Raw genomic sequence first — 17,748 nt, forward strand, 5'->3', positions numbered from 1 at the left:
AATGCTTTTAGAGCTACAATGAGATGTAGCATTTTAGAAAACATGGGTATGTTAGAATTCAAGATCTTGATTCAGTTTGGATAGTGGCCAAACCTTTTTATGGGAAGGTGTCATGTAAAAGAATAAAGATGCAGAACAAAATGAAATACAATAATAAAAATGGGCAATGGAGTCAAAAGTAATTACTGCATTACTTTTAAAAAAGAAAAATTAACTACTGAATTACTGAACACATTCCAACTAATTGCAATACCAATAACCTATGCCTGCACAAGCAAATGCAAGATGAACTACTGAGTACTCCTGTACAAAACCTGCAATCTAAATCAAACAATACAGCAACAAACATGTTTAATAAAATTACAAAAAGCAATGACCATTACATATATCATGTTAGCTACATAATTAACTACTCTGTTCCGATTCTTCAGAATCTTCAGATGTCACGTTCGACTCTTCTTCCTGTTCCTCTTCCTCTTCCTCTTCAATTTCATCAGGTTTGACTGATCTAACGGCAGACGACATCTTGTTAATGGCTGCAGTTTTGCTTGCTCTCTGTGAGCGACCTTTTACCGTATTAATGGTGGTAGGAACCACAGAAACATATGAATCTTCTTCATCGTCAGAAGAACTATCTTCCTCGATCCTTACCCTTCTCCTTGTTCGTGTAGCTCTCGTTCGCTGTACAGCTGGTGTTTGTGGTATTGCAACAGAAGCATCCAAATCAAGGTTGAAGTCGAATTCCAGTTTCCCTTCAAAAAGTAGGGAGGGAGAAGAAAAATGTTAGCAGTATAAAAGGTTTTCAAAAGGGATATGTAGAGCCAGTAAAACTGCCTAATACAGCCCAAATTAGATTGCAAATGAAATTATTTGAGATTAAAATTAAAATTGCTTGCTAATACTGCTGGACTCTTTCGGTTGCACTAAACAAATCTTTGAATCATGAAGAGCATTACCCAAAATGAGATTAACTTCATCTTGCAACAATTCCTGGTCTTGTTGCCTGTCAATTGTCACTAGATGATCCGCCATTCGCTTCAATTCTTTAACAAGGTCCTTCTCTGAAGATACACATTCAATCATACGACATAAAAGTTTCCTCATAATTTTTATTGGCCCTTGTTCTGATAACCGAAAATGAAGCGAGACAAGTACTCTACATAATGCCGATACATATGCCTTCTCAGCAGCTGTCTTCTTTGAGTGAAAGCTTGCAACCTTAACAAAATAGAGAGTAAGAAGAAAAACAAAAAACTAATAAACATTAATTAAATTTTGAATCGTACAATATTTTCTATCAGCCATCTGACATGAAATTCATTTATGCCATTTATTTTTCTTTACTACGCAAAAACAGGTAACGTATAAACTTCTTATGCTATTGTGTTCAAGTGACATCCACCAGCTTCAATTAATATAATGGCAGTTGCATGCTAAGCTTCCACGAGCACACAATTAAAATCAACATCCACTTCGCACTGTTTTCAATTTTCCATATATAATAACATGCACAACCAATTTCTTGCAGCATACGAAAGAGCTTCATTAGAAGCTGCACACTAAAAAACTAGCTTAAAACTAGCATAAAATTAAAACCTCTAGAACTTATAAGCAATTAAAGCAGAACTATGTAGACTAATCTTACACTACCAATCCATATTAAGGTGAACAGATGAGCAAGTTAGCATATATTTAACAAACTTCAAATTAGTGGATGGTTTACCTCCACGGCTATGCGTAGTGCGAGCCCCTCCTCGCCACACTCAAATGGGACTTCAGTGCAACTATCTATAACTTGTGGCTGTTCTGTACTAGAGTTTTCACATGCAGCTTCGGTCTCTTTAACAAATAATGGAATCTGTACCATCTGCAACATAAAACGTGAAGCTTGAACCGCACGCTTACGCATCTGAGATATCACAAAAGGAGAACCCCCAGAATTGCCAAATATTCCTGGCCACATTGAACGCATAACTGGAATGAAGGCCTTCAATATACACCTCTGTATTTAAGAAATAAAACATTTAAGGCTGCCGAAGATATGATATTCAAATAAGAGTAAAAAATAAGGATGATGGATAAAGTAAACCAAAGAAATATGACATCAGCCGTGCTTGCCTTGTGATTTGTTGAGAGACACGGGTAGTTCTCAAAGAAAACAGATAAGCATTGCTTCAACCTGGCAGGTGAGAAACATTCGATATAAATTAGCTAATTGTGCAGGTCAGGAATAGTACAAAGGGAGAAAACTATATACCACCTGTGCATATTTTCTGATATGTCACTGAAGTACAAGTAAATGAGCTTAGATAAAAGCACAGGGTGCAAAGAAGCTGGTATGCTTGGATAGTTGTCACTTAGGAGAAGAATTTTCGCAAAGCCCTCCCCAAGTATAGCATAAATGCTTTCATCTTCATTGCTAGTTAAAGGATTAGCCCAGTCTTCATTTTCAATGCCACCGTATAAAAGATCAAGCATGTCAACGTTTGAATTTGAATCCACTTCTGAATCAGAGAAATTCACAGGACAAAAACACTTTTTGTCACTGTTTACTTGGCTTGGAATATCGTGATTTAAAACCCTGTCAACTTCTTGAGGACCATGCCACATCACAAGATCAGTTAATGCTTTACCAGCCTCAATACTAATTAAATGCGGCCCCCTAATATATGAAACCCGTAGCTGTTTCAAAAGTTCAGCATTTGGTTTCCTCTCCAAAAGCCCAAAGAGGCCAAGACATCTTACAGCAATTCTTTGCACATCCAAGTGAGATTGTTTTGCCTGAGTATTTCATTGTCCATACCAGTAAATAGTTAGTACTTAGTAACCAATGCCCTCAAAGAAAATCTACAAGTATAAACTGATTCAGCCATCAATCAAATTATTTAATCACAAGACCTTGTTCATCAGAAAGTTAATTTCTTACTGCTATGCGGTGTATATGTTTGTGTAGCTCATACATCGTTTCATAGCTTTTTTTATTTGATAAACTTCATATCAACAGTAATTATTATCATTGTTTATTCAGCCACGAGGAACTGAAGTAAATGAATTTTCAAGATTGGAAGATTAGATTTACTTTGGAAAAGATCAGTCAACATCCAGAACAAAATTTTGATGATGCGAGAATCATTTCCTATTGTTGTAAACTAGAACACAAACACATTGTATGCATAACATTTTTGTCAGTCTGAATAACTATGGTGATCTATTTGTTTGTCAGTCTGTATAACTATGGTGATCTATTTGTAGCAGATATATTAATCAATAAATGTAGATTTAAAAAACAATAAGGAAATTTGCAACAATTTGTTACCCCAGGAAGAAGTAATGATTGGAGTAGCTCATCTGGTTCTATCGCCTTGCCCTGAAGAAAGCGCATTGACACTGCATTTTTCAGTAGAAGACCTATAAGAGAAAGGGTGTGTATCCACTGCACATAATCTGCTGTTCTCTCTCTGCAAGGTTGAGCAAGCTTTTCTACAATTGCAAGAACAACTTCTTCAAATTCACCTGGAGCAGCATGGACTTTCCTTGCCAATTTGGCTATGGCTTCTGCCCACTCAGTATCTCCACCAAAACTTAAGCCATCTCCAATGACGACAATGTTCCCTTCATTATCAACCTCGTGCTCCGGAGGCTTGCTCATCAGCTCCTGCAGAAACACACTAGCAGCTTTCCTATATGAAGTGTCAGAAAAATCAAACATAGCACCAAGCAAAAGCAGCTGCCGGCATGCAAAGCGATGGTTTGATCCTGCAGATATTATATTGGACCACTTCAGTATGCATTATAATTGGGTGTAGAAGCACCATCCAATAAACTTACACGTACCAGCAACGATATGGGCTCTGACCAACTCGATGTACTCATCAACTGTAGCAGGAAGAATTTTTTCTAGAAGGTCATTTTTATCTGATGCTTCTGCAGCATATACTTCTGCTTCGGTACCCGCTGTGGCAGCAGCATCAGAGCCTAAAGCCTATTGGGGCACAAATCATAAATAAACCTCAATAATTTGGAGGAATAATGCGAAGTCATAACAATTGTACATGAAAAGTTATAAATTATAATTATACTACTAATTATAAATTATAATTGTATTAAAAAAATTAATAAACAGAGAGAGCAAGAAAGGCAGTTATGAAGCACAGAGATATATTCTGATTTGATTTCACAATGTCTTAATGACATATTATAGCGACCAACAACATATGCATTAAAATGGTAGCAAAAATATAAATTAAAGGCAAAATTACATCTTTAGTCCCTTAACTCAATTTTAGGTAACGATTTAGTCTTTTATCTTTTTTTTTTACATCATTTTTGTCCTTTTTTGTCCTTCATCGATGTTTGTTTGTATATGATTTTTCAAGCTTCAAATCTGTGATTTTCTTTTATGGCGTAAGATATACTTATGCTTGAAAGCGAATAAAGCAAGAAAACTATAAATTTGAAGCTTGAAATTCATATTCAAACATGAAAAAGGACTAAAATAAAAAAAGATACAGGACTAAAGTGTTAACTGAAATTAAGGGAATAAAAATGTAACTTTGCCTAAATTAAAAGAGTATGATTAACACGAGTGTTGACAATTAGTCCCTTTCTCTTTTGGGATATAAAACATATACCCAAATTATGTGCAAAAATATCATAACACTGACTATATATTCCTTCTATTTGACAACCCTGATTCAACCACTAATATGGGATAAAAAAGTGAGAAGTAAATATGAAAAATGGCTATATATTCCTTTGACTCACATGTGCTTCTGACTGCAAATGTTTGCAAACAGTTCTCCAATAAAGAGCAGCCTCTGCTTCCATCAGTACAATGGTTGGTGGACAAGGAACCGCTTCCCCTACAATTAATATGCAAAGCAATAAAATATGGTACACAACAATCAGAGAGGTTAATCCTTCAAAAAAAAACAATCAGAGAGGTTAAATCCAAATCTATCCATACAGCTAAAAAATAGCAAGTAAATTGTCATCCTGGCATTCAGGAAACAAAAATCAACGAGGCAAGAAAATAGCTAAAGATTTACAAGTACAAGTTCAGGGGCACAGCCTCAATCACTTCACCTAACATGACCATTTCCATAAATCTTATTGCAAAATTGGAGCTTGTACTCATAAAATTGTTTGATCGGCTTGTGCTCACCGAGCATCAAAATTGGCAAACTTACCTCATCGTTAACTTTTTGTAAAATGAGTATATAACCAAATCAACTGTTTAAAATTTCATCTTGGTGGTTGTTTATACACATTTTAGGTAATTTGGACATCAAAATAAAGACAGTATAGTATCGAAAAGCATTTGAATATTATAAAAATTGTAGACTTGACCTACTCAATGAGAAAGTTCATTTCAACGTTCAATTCGTTAAATTAGCTTTTTACAGAAAGTTATTAAAGGTGCAATGTGTCGTAGTATGTGTGTGTATGTATCCTCATAATCATTAGTCATAACAAGCATGATATATCATACTAGATTTTATATTTGTTTTTGAAAGATTTAATTAAGCAACATGTAGCAACACTGAAAGGTGAAACAAATAAAAGCATTTAATATTGGAAAACCATGTCTTACCTTCTTCTGTGTCGCCATTTGATGATATATACTGCTGGATACTTGCACCATTCTTTAGTTTTACTAAACCAGCTTTTAGAAGTGCCTCCATGACAGACTCGCTCACTGATTCATAGGTTTCAACATCGAGATACTTCAAAAGCTCTAAAGGATCACCATTACAGCACTTTATAAGCCATTCATCTTTCAATAGTTTGAAACATTCCTTTGAGACACCAACAGATCGGTCAGAAAGTCCTCTACGAAGAATAATTGTCCTGAGCTTAATGCTGCAGAAACCAGGTAAATATAAGAGCAACGGTTACAAAAAGCCACTTAATCAAAGTAATATTGGAAAAGATGTTTCAGAAAATTGCTATCGTAATAGTAGGAAATCCACCCTTGGCGACAGTATTTATAGAATTCTATGACTACATAATTAAAAAGGACACGCAAAAACATATTATACCTAATTACATGTTTGGAATTTGAATTTATTACCAGCGTGTCAAAATTTAGAAGAGGTGTATGGACAGGGAACATGGAAAGTATTATTCCTTTTAGAATCTAAGAAAATATTGAGATCAGTTGCATTGTAGTGTAGTGTGTGCACTTTAGGGGCTAAAATACAAACCCGGGCCAGTAATTAGAAAAACAATGGAGTGATAATCATATAGCAATCATTTACCATATGTGCTCGTATTTAGAAAAACCAATCTAGACCGTTGATTTCATTTTTTTTCAACAGTAGACAAGTGGCACTTTATTTACCTTCTCAAACGTGAACCCTTGCAAATTCGAAGATCCGAATTTTAGGGGGGTTGAAACTCAAAAGACACATTGTGAGAAGAAAGGAATAGAATTATTGTTCTTTTACCATACCGCATTTACCTTAAGCTTTGAAGAGGAAATTTATTAGCTAAAACACAGTATGCTGCTTTGCGAACAGATTCACTCACATCCAAGGTACAGTCAATGATAACTTGAGAGGTTGCACTGGAAGGAGGCAGAGACAACACAATCATCTTACGAACGTCCTGCACACATTTTCAAGTTCAATAACAAGAATACCAGATCTCTGCATACACATGTAACATTAAGATGTACTAGCAATCGAACCCACTTGGGTTGGTGCATTGGTATTGGCTAGGGACCTAGGAGTGTGCTCCTCTTGAGGTCTGAGGTTCGATTCTCTCTGGTGCCAATTTGAGTGGGCTAATTTAGCTTCTTCAAAAAAAGATGTACTAGCAATCCTAAATTGTTCCACACAGATATTCCAATTCCAATATTTGCAACACATGATTCAAGACTCCGTAACAAGGTTAATTAATAGGTCAGGTCTAAAACAGTGAGATTAAGCTATGTAGTCAATGGTGAACAGAGAAGCATAACAGCAGACCCCTGAAACACTAGAGCTGTATGGCATGTAACAGTATGACTGCTATGATGAAGATTAGAGAAATAATACAAGAAATGTATTTATACTAAAAAATAAGGGAATTTGCAAAACAATAAATACATATTCATAACTAATAATTAAAGGTCATCGCTATCGATATTCAAAGCCCCTAGTAAGCTTTAGCCACCAAGACTTCAAATAACTCATCTAAGCACTTAAAACAAAGGCAAGTTATTCCTTTATGGAATCATTATCTCCAATATGATGATGGCTGCTAGAAAGTCACAGAAAGGGGCCACTGGAAGGTTGCAAAAAGGACCGTGGAAAGGTGCACATGGTGAGGAGAGGAGATGAAGTTGATACAAAGTAGAAAAATGACAAGACAGGACAGCTAGTTTCATAGTCATTTAGAAATCTACGGTGAAATGACCAAAAGTTCAAACACAAGAAGAGGGGATAACTATAAAGTCAAGTGCAAAATACTGCTATTCTAAGGTGAAATGACTAGATGTCGCAAACTTTGTAATTTTATAGGAGTTTCGCTGTAGCAGCTCTTATTGATCAACAGTGAAATAGGGCTTCGCATTCGGGCATAAGGGCAGCTACCACTACAGTCATTATTGTCTATAGAATACAGAGTTTCAGCACGGCACACGCTGTATTTTTATTTTCGACACAGCATACTAGTATATGGTTTTAGTAAAAATTGTGTATATCCTTTGGCCAGATCTTAAAAGCAATCTGATATTAAAATTTCAAGTAGCCAAATAACCATAAGAGGCAGAAGAAATTACTATGTTACAGTGCAAAGACATGCTAGTATAAGAAATTAACGGCCAACAATTGTAACCACAAACAGCACGATTGACACAGACATCGGGGAAAGCTAAAAAGGAAAATAATTCCATTGATTCAATTGCGAAACTCACCGCATTTTGTTCCAAAGGAAGCGTCTCCAGGAATAAATCAAGGATGTCAATGTTTGAAGAGTCATTCACGAAACGCGAAAGTGCCCTAACCGCAAAAGTACGCACCACATGGATCTTGTCCCGTACCCTAACCTTCATACATTCTATCACCTCATCCCATAGGTCATTGCTCACTTCTGCATCATCTGGCAACCTCAATATTATCTGCAAAATCAACCAATTTAAATCAAATCATAACCAAAATAAATGAGTAAATAAAATTAGCAAATAGGCTACTCTATCATACTTAATTTCTTTCAAATTTCAACAATTAATAACCACATTAAATGAATAAAGTAACTGTAGTTCTAATTTCTGCACTACACTCAAATCTATGTGCAATTGCTACACCATGAATTCGCATTTCATACCGATTGCATGTTTGGGTTCACTCTTGCGAGAGCCATTAATGATTCAAAAGACTTAAATTTGATTTTGTTATGTTCGTATTTCTCGATAAAGATCGATTTTGCTTTTAGAATTTATTCTAACTTTTTTTTAATCAACAATTTTTTTTTGGTCAAGTTTCAATCAAGAATTTATTCCAACTTAAAACTAGTACTTGTAGTTTATCTCGAACCGAATATTTTCATTTAAATTTAAATTTATTGTTCAACTCAGTTTCATATAAACGTAACTAAATATAAATCATTTTACCTCAAACTCATTTTTAACTAAAAATTCTAAAATCAATTTTCATATGTAAAACCTAACACAGTAAAACCTAACACACAAAAAAACAGAAAAATTAAAGTTCATAAAGTTGAATTTATCTCAATTCATTACCTCAGAAACGATCTGGCAGGCTCTGAATCTAACAGTTTTATCAGCCGCCGACGCGGCAACAAGGAGAAAATGAAGAAAATGGTCGAGAAACTCGTCGCAAACTTCGGCATCAGCAGGATTACGAGCGGCAGTGAAAGAGGAGACGAAGGAAACAACACGGTCAGCAGAGGAAAGGCGTCTTTGGTAGTTGAAGAGAGGGATTAGGGATTTGGAGAAAGCGGAGAAGAATTGCGACGGTGAAGAGGATTTGGATCGGAGGAGTGATAGTTCCTTGAGTTTTCGGTTGTGTGTAGCGTATGAGATTCGAACTTCGTCGAGAATTGCGGCAATTTTGTGAGATAATTGGTTTTCTTGGTCGGAGTTGGGTTCCTCCATTGATGGCGGTGAGGTTAACGGCGAAGATGAAGTGTGAGAGTGCTAAAAAGTGATTTTGACTTTTGAGTCTCAAACGTGATTTTTTTGAGTTTTGAATTTGAGCGGGAGGTTTTTTAGATTGTTTTGGGCTTAAATATATGGGCTGTACCATCTGAATGGTCCATCAATGCTTCAGGTTCTCGTTAAATTTGATTTAGAAGAAATGATGTTATCTCTCCCGACCCTAGGGTTTCTTTTATACCCCCTAAAATTTCATTTTGCCCCTCGTATTTTGAAAATATTTGGCCAACTTATTTCGGTTTCTAGAAACCGAAATTTTTAAACATGCAAAAAAATTTCGGTTTATATAAACTGAAATAACATAAATGTTAAGAAAAGAATAAAGATTTATGTGAAAATTCGTGTAGAGCTACCTGTGATAAATTTAGCATATCTCTCTAAATATAAGGCGTATGCTAATGATTTTTAATCTAGTGTAAAGAAGACAAAATTTACTACACGATTTACACCGGAATTGTTAAATTTCATTAAGTATAGTATGAGAAAATCTACCTACAAGTTTGAGAAAAGTTTCTGCTTTGTTTCTGTACTAGTATCCATTATTTGGTCAAACTGAACCAATTGGATAGTTAACCCTCAAAATAAAAATTATATTTGTAATCTTGACACCCTAAGCTTTCCAACTAGTGGTCGTTTACTCAAATCGGACATCGTTTAGTATTTCAAATAAATTGTGGAAGTTGAGGGTCTGATGCTGAATTTATGCAGGAAATCTGGAAAAAAAATTGGAACACAAAATTTCGGTTTTTATTAACCGAATTTTTATGAGCATGACAAAAATTTGGTTCGTACAAACTGAAGTACCCCCCAAGGAGAAAAACGGAAATTCAAGAGGTAGGAAAGAAAGACGGGGGGTCGGGGGAGAAAACATCAGGAGAAATTCTCTTTATTAGTAGCATTTTTTGGCTAACGTATTATTAGAAAAAAAGTTGTCAATGTCGTTTGAATTTTGATGGTGATTAATATTAATTTCATATAACTTATAAGACTATTATAAGACTATGTACAATGGTTGAAATTTTCAACACCCACCTTTTTCACTTCTTAGTTTTACACTCCATATCATATTTTTTCTCTTCCATCTAATAATTCAACACATATTCAACTTTTACTTACTACAATAGTTTTGTTTAAGAGTTTAGTGACGGTGTAAAATAATTTTACACGGATATTCAATAAGAAACCATCAATCTTCCATATCATATGAAGAAAGTGGGGTGAAGTGCGGTGACAACCATGACAATGTGAAATAAAAGTGGTGGGTAGGATGTTGAATTTTATTCAACAAAGAGAAAATGGAATATGCACTGACAGTGTAAAATAATTTTACAAAATAATTTTACACCGTCAACCAATGACAACCATATATTCCGCCACGTCACCCCACTTTCTTCATATGACATGGAAGATTGGTGGTTTCTTATTGAATGTCTGTGTAAAATTATTTTACACCGTCAATGCATCTCCATTAAACTCATATTAATAATAATTATCGATTGAAATTAAATTAAAACAATTAAGAGTTAAATAATTAATTTATTTTTTTCCTAATTTAATATTTTACTCGAATTTATTTTTTTAATTTTATATTTTTAATTAGCAAGAGTTATTGTTGGGATCCATTTAACTAAAAAGATGTTTAGAGCTACAAACAAGAGTTTATTAAAGGCTAAATAGAAAAATTTGTTTTTTTTTTGTGTCCAAATCAAATGAACCAAGTCTCTATTTATAGACAAAAAAAATGATGAATTTTGGTGAAAAAAAAATTATAAAAAAAATTTAATTTACTATGAAATAATTGACCCCAAATTATTATGATGAGATAAAAATCTAAAAATCACAGCAACCAATAAGATGTTGTCAAGTGTAGGAAGAGGACTCACTCCCTCCCCCACCCACTTATGATTTCAACGGTTGAAAACATTCAACCCAATTTTATCCACATCATTTTCAACTACCAATTCAACACCTCATTGGAATGATTTAATAGTTGAAAACTTTTTTCAACACCTCCACCTTAATAAGCCTAAGAAGTTTTTTGGGTGCATAAGATATTTTTTGGTAACAACTTGGCTACCCATTTCATGAAAATGGGTAATGAGCCCATCCTAAATGTTTTAGATATAGTGGTTGAAAAAACATCACTATAATATAATTAAAATATAGTTTAATTGTTGTGCAATGTCAGTGTAAAGATTCTTTATACATGCATCCAACGATGTGTTGGCACGTCATTTAATGAACGTGACACATCATGTGTTTTTAAATACCATATATAATGTGTTGGTATATTATTGGACGCATGTGTAAAATAATTTTACATTGGCAGTGCATATAAATTAAATTCTTTAAAATATGGATAGTTTTCAATTGTGACAATATAACTTTTAATAATTGTAGATTGACCTCATATTATAATTCACAGTATATGTCGTTCTATTCCATCTTCTTACTTCCACCTTCTTCTTCCATCTTCTTCTGCGACGGCGAAGACCACCGCCACCACATTTTACAAATTTTCTGTCATTCTATTCCATCTTCTTCTACCTTCCACCTTCTTCTTCTATCTTCTCTGACCCATGCATTTCCCTTCGTTCAGATTACAAACCATCGTTCCTTCTCTCTCTCTCCTTTCGTTGTTATTCTCTCTAATTTGATCCAAATTCAAAACCATATTTTTTATTTTTTTTTATAAACCAAAACCTTATTCCTTAATATTAGATTCAAAATCATAAGAAGAGAACCCTAACTTTTGTTTACCCCAAATTTCATAACATGAAGAAAACCCGCCTTTACAAATTTAGTTTGTAACAAAAAAGAAGACAATTTATTCTTCTCTTATATAGTCACCGTGTAATTTTGTAGAGGTTGGAAAATTTCCATTGAATTATGAATCGATCTATTATTAGATACTTTGTTATTGAAATGAGTTATTGTTGATTTGTTGTTGTTAGAAACATTGAATTTAATTGAGAATATTGTTAATTGATTGTCAAAGGTGTTGGAGCAAGGTTGAACCGTTTACCGTCGATTTGTATTGGTGATATGGTTATGGCTACTGTCAAGAAGGGAAAGTTGAACTCAAGAAGAAGGTTTTGTCGACGGTGATTCACTACAAGAAAACATGACATTATTGAGGGCCAAAAGCCTCCAATGAAGGCTAAAATCAGTCAATAATGCATGCATTATTGGCGGCCATGGACCCTCAATAAAACCTTCGCCAGTAATGATTTTTGGCGGCCCAGGACCCTCAATAAAATTATTGGCGGCCTAAGACCTTCAATATTGGTTGGTCAGCATATCATACATTATTAGCGGCCTGCAGCCCTCAATAAATACTTTTTAAAATAAAAAAAAATTAATTAAGATAAACATAGTTCAGAATACAACATAAACAGACCTCTCCCAAACACTTACAAAGAAAAAAAAAAGACTGAGAATAACAACCGAAAGTCACATGTCCTCTCCAAGCACAAGTCAGCTGCTTTCCATGATTAACGCAGTAAACATAGTCGAGGTTTTGCTTGCCATTCGTAGAAAAGACAGTGAGAAGAGCTTAGTCCTTAACTACCATTTTAGTGTGACTGAAAAGTTTGAGTTAGAGGAAAAAGTTAGTAGCTTGTTGTAGAGAATTGAAAATAGAGAAGCTTTTGTGAAGACACTATGGTGATTAGAGTTATGGTTTGGTTAAAGTTTGGATTTTTATATGGTTGGATAAATGAGTCAATGGTTTGGTTGAGAGGATGAGGAATGAGAGAGAGTGAGGAAGTGAGATAATTGAGGGTGAGGTGAGAGAGATAGAAGTAGAAAGTGGAAACACGTCATATTCTGTCAACAACTTGACATTTTTTTAAAAAATTTATTGGCGGCCCCAAGCCTACAATAACTTTTATATATATATTTTTTAAAAGGACAATAGTTATTGGCGGCCCCCGGCCTCCAATAATGTTTATTTTATTTGTTTTTTTTTATAAAACAAATTTTGTGCATTATTGAGGGCTTTTAGCCCTGCCCTCAATATGTCCCCAATACATTATTGAGGTCTTCTAGCCCTCACAAAATTTGGTCAATAATTTCATGTTTTCTTGTAGTGATTGTCCGTCAGCGTAACCAATGGCGCTGAATCGATGGAATTTTCATCCACTTTGAAGGCAATGCTAGTGTTATCGTGAATTCCAAAGGTTAAATGAAAGGTTCTGCTATTACTGGTCAAATTGGAAAGGTGTGTGCTGATATGTGGTCTAAAATTGCAAGTGTTGCTAACGTCATTGTTTAAGTTGAATTTCTAGTATTCATAAGTATTTTGTTTTTGTTCTTTGGTGTTGTCTTTGATTTTGTTTTAGGTTGAATCTTTTCCTATGAGTCGGTGACTTATGGTTTACAAGTTCTTAATTTCTATTTATGAAAAATATTTTGAAGAAAAAAAATGTTGTCTTTTATATAGTTTCCTCATCATATAAAAATTTAGAGTTAGATTCAAAGAAATGTCCTTCAAGCTGCCGAAGGTTCTACTGTTTGTGTTCATTGCCTAAGGACGGAGGAATCTTCGATGCATCTATGTCTTTTCCGTGATTTTGCATCGGAAGTATGGAAAGCTATCTTTCGTTGGCTTGGTGTTATTATTATTATTATTATTTCGTCGAATTTGTTTCTGCTGTTTCAGTGTTTATCTGGTATTGTAGTTAATAAGAAAATGAAAAAAAGATTGTGGTTGATTTGTATCAATAACACCAATCATGATTCACATTGGATTTGTATCAGTGTTTTTTGCTGCTGTAATATCGCGCTGGTGCAGGTTTCTTTTGATTTTTCTGATGTATTTAGACATGTCCTGTGTTTGTTTATGTGCGGGAATGGGACTATTGTTCTGTTTGTGATTTTTTTTCTTAGGTTGGTTTGTAGCAATGTATTAGTACTTGGGGTTGTTGTTGTTTTGTTGCTGGTTTTCTATTTAGAGATGTATGTTGGACATCTTTTTGGACATGGACTACCTGTTTGGAAGTAGGATTTTGTTGCTATTTATTGAAATATGTTTGCTATTTTACTTGCTTCAATCTCATCTTGGTAAATTGATTACTGATGAACATTTTTCCTGAGTAATTACTTTGATACTGACAGACTAAAGATGAATTGGGTTAATTGTTGTCCCTCGAGCATCTTTACAAGGTTAAAGAAAGCATTTTGTTTCATTGGCATAGCTGGTGCATGCACGAGCAAGTTCCCGTAAAGTTGTGCACAACTTGATAATATTGATTAATACAATGATGTCATTGGCATTATTTGTATGGAAACACTATGACAAAAACATAGAATTCATTATGTGTACACCTTTGTATCTTTCCTTTCAGACTTATTAATTTTTATGGTCTGAATCATAATATGTATCTTTCCTTTTATATTTATTAATTTTTTTAGTATTTACCCAAATCGTGAATGTGATACAAAATGTTCCTCATGCCTTATAAGTATCTAATCTTACAAAACTCAAAATATAATATTGTAACAAAAAAAGAAACAACACATTCATGGATTGTATTATACCTTCAAATTTGCTCAAGTCATTTATGGACTATATTATATCATCAAATTTGCTTTCCAATTTCGTCACCCTTTGCACTAAACATTGTTCATTACATAGTAGCAAAAACACAGTATATGAACAATGAACATTTTTTTTTTCTTTTACTCCTAAATGAACAACATTTTATTGACTAAAAGTAAATAAATTTAAATCAATTACCTCATGATCAGTTTTATTTGCTCCAGACAAAATGTGGTCATGTTCATCATGTTTTTCCTTTCCCTCTTTTGAAGCATGATTAATTTCTTGGCAGCTGAGTTTCATGAAATAAACAAATGTAGTAATCATTTTTACTCACAAAATTTGAAGAGAAATAGAAGAAAATTGTGGTTTGTTTTTACCTGAAACACATCAAATCATCAAAAGATATTTTTTGCGAGTTACACTCCATTTTATGTTTATCTTCATTTACTGTTTTAAACAGCATATGATTCCATTCACCACAATCATCGTTCTTTCTTTTTGATGTATGAGCAGTGTTTGTTTTACTGTTTTTTATTTTGAAAAGGCCAAAAAGATAAATAAATTAAACAAAATGGAATATAAACACAAATTTTTACCACAAGCAATATCTCCCCTTGACATTAGGAATTGAATAATTGAATAAGAAACTTACTAAACAAATTTGAGTACCAACCTGGAAGAATCCACACAGACTAAAGAGACGTAGTTACCATTACTATCCAATATATGTCGTTTGTTCCCCTTTTCGTTGGCCAGAGGTGAAGTAACAGACACAGACTCATCTTCCATATTTTGTTGCTTGAAAACCCTAAACGTAATGAGTTCTTGAAGAGTTTTCTTATACCCATCTGTTTTGTTTGTTGGACAAAGGGAATTGTAAAGAATTCAAGTAATTTGCGGCTACATTAATGAGGTTGTGAGTTTCAATTGAAAGATGAAGAGTCGTTTTGTACTAACACTCGAGGAATTTGCGGGTACATTAACGAGGTTACGAGTTTCAATTTCAATAGAAAGAGGAAGAGTCTTTTTTTTTACATTATATACTGACTTTCTTGTTAGTTTTTTTATTTATTTTTAAAGGCTGTTAATTTTTATTTATATAAAAAATACATTATTTGCTTACAAAAAAACCACATTATTTGTTTTGCTATATATTTTTTTTACTAACAAGTTTTGCACCTCAGTTGCATTTAAATTAACAGACACAACAAAAATTAGGAAAGAAGTTATGCACCTATATATTTTTTTATTTATTTTTAAAGGCTGATAGTTTTTATTTATGTAAAAATATATTATTTGCTTACAAAAAAAAAACGTTATTTGTTTTTTGGCTTTTTGCTATATATTTTTTTTACTAACAAGTTTTGCACATCAGTTGCATTTAAATTAACAGACACAATAAAAATTAGGAAAGAAGTTATGCACCTCATTCACAAATTACTTAATAATAAACATCCTCCAACAGGAACAACTACTATAACAAATCAAAAGTTTTCTATTAAAGTAATTCATGATGGTAGGAATCAAACTTTTCTTTGAAGCTCACTAAATTCAAACTTTAAAAATCACAATTTCATCCCTTGACAAACATTCTTTTCCAAGCATATCATATTAGAATAAAAAATAAATGCCAAAATAAATGTTAACTAGAAATTGTATCAAATTCTAAAGTATAAGCAATAACTATACAGAGAAAATGTGCAGTCACAAAAGGTGAAAAATGTACCATGATAACAAAAGATGCAGGATGTGACATCATCATTAACTAATCAACGTCCAACCATACTTTTTAAGTTGAAGTAGACTAAACACCTCTCTTGGAAACCATTTTTGCCGAACGTTCGACCTCTTCCAACGCACCTAAAAACTGATGTGAAAAAAGAATTTATAAGAACTCTTCTTTTTCCTTACGTACGCAATTAAATTATGAGTGTTGTGTTTACCCACCGGTGTATAATGAGGAAAACTACGTCTTCCAGGATACATAGCAATATTTGAATGTGATGGGAAGTTGACTGCCGGTGGAAATTGGGGAAATATTGGAACAGTTTGAATTGGAACACCGTTGGCACCGGTAAAATAATTTGGAACATACGTCGAACCATGGTTCCGTGTTACATTTTATCCTTCCATTTTAACAGGTGATTTGTTATATACAGGACCGTGATCCTGAACAGTCTGAAACAAATAACAACAGCATAAATAGCTTGTCAGACACTAACTTTTACAATGATAACTTTTTATAACTATGAGAAACTACTTACATTTTCAAACCTTGTGTGTATGTTTGCATCTGGCATGTTTACATTAGGTTGACCAATCTCTTCATTTTCAATCTAGTGAAGTATTATAAAAATTGTCAACCACTTGTTCAATTTCAACAAGATGTACAAAATATATCCACTTACCTATTTTTTTGTGTTCGTTTATTGATATTTTCTTGCTTTGAATGAGTAACATCAACGACTTTTCTCTTATGCTTACTGCCACAATTCTTATCAACACCGTGAAAACAAATTATAATTATATTTAATAAAGGACACAAACATTTACAAATAAAAACACATAAAACATGATGAAAACATGCCTCTTCATCTTCTTCATGTAGAGCATCACGATCAACTAGCTAGTACTGGACAGTTTCGTTTCCTATGAATAAGACCGTTACAATGAAAACATTGACTCTTCTTCTTGGATGGTTTCTTCTTACGAGGGGCACCTTTGGCATTGGCTCGTCGGGATTACTAATAACTAGGACTGTTCATGGTTCGGTTTTTTCAAATAACCGAACCATATCAATGGTTCGAAAAAACCGAACCGAACCGTTATGATTTATGGTTAATCAACTGAATTACAATTATGGTTCAGTTAATCGATTTTTAACTATTTACCGAACCGAACCATTAGGCACCTCAAACTCAACTATTTTTATGGTTAACCAAACTGTTTTTAATTCAAACATACACTAATATCGATTTATATAGACTTGTAAATTTAGTTTTGTTACATATGCAATAAAACAATCAAGTATTGAAACTCCAAA

At 33.6% G+C, this 17,748-nt stretch overlaps 1 protein-coding gene across 4 annotated transcripts; it reads right to left on the reverse strand.

Moving 5' to 3' along the window:
• Window positions 1-226: 226 nt before the first annotated feature.
• On the reverse strand, window positions 227-16,842 carry LOC123916406 (condensin complex subunit 3). 4 transcript variants are annotated; one of them, XM_045967859.1, is made up of 14 exons: window positions 16,653-16,842; window positions 16,432-16,572; window positions 14,901-15,553; window positions 7,901-8,104; window positions 6,464-6,609; window positions 5,594-5,862; window positions 4,765-4,862; window positions 3,835-3,982; window positions 3,317-3,756; window positions 2,261-2,781; window positions 2,119-2,179; window positions 1,724-2,002; window positions 957-1,218; window positions 227-752 (listed from the first exon to the last, which is right to left on the reverse strand). In XM_045967859.1, the coding sequence occupies exons 3-14, from the start codon at window positions 15,027-15,029 to the stop codon at window positions 406-408; spliced, it is 2,904 nt and encodes a 967-aa protein (XP_045823815.1). In that variant the 5' UTR covers window positions 15,030-15,553; window positions 16,432-16,572; window positions 16,653-16,842; the 3' UTR covers window positions 227-405. The 4 variants fall into 4 exon arrangements, with proteins under 4 accessions (XP_045823815.1, XP_045823814.1, XP_045823816.1 ...); XM_045967858.1 differs by lacking the exons at window positions 16,432-16,572; window positions 16,653-16,842 and having other exon boundaries at window positions 14,901-15,229; window positions 15,379-15,772; XM_045967860.1 differs by lacking the exons at window positions 16,432-16,572; window positions 16,653-16,842 and having other exon boundaries at window positions 14,901-14,986; window positions 15,083-15,770.
• Window positions 16,843-17,748: the final 906 nt, after the last annotated feature.

Source organism: Trifolium pratense, linkage group LG3, assembly GCF_020283565.1.
Source record: "Trifolium pratense cultivar HEN17-A07 linkage group LG3, ARS_RC_1.1, whole genome shotgun sequence".
NCBI lineage: Eukaryota > Viridiplantae > Streptophyta > Magnoliopsida > Fabales > Fabaceae > Trifolium > Trifolium pratense.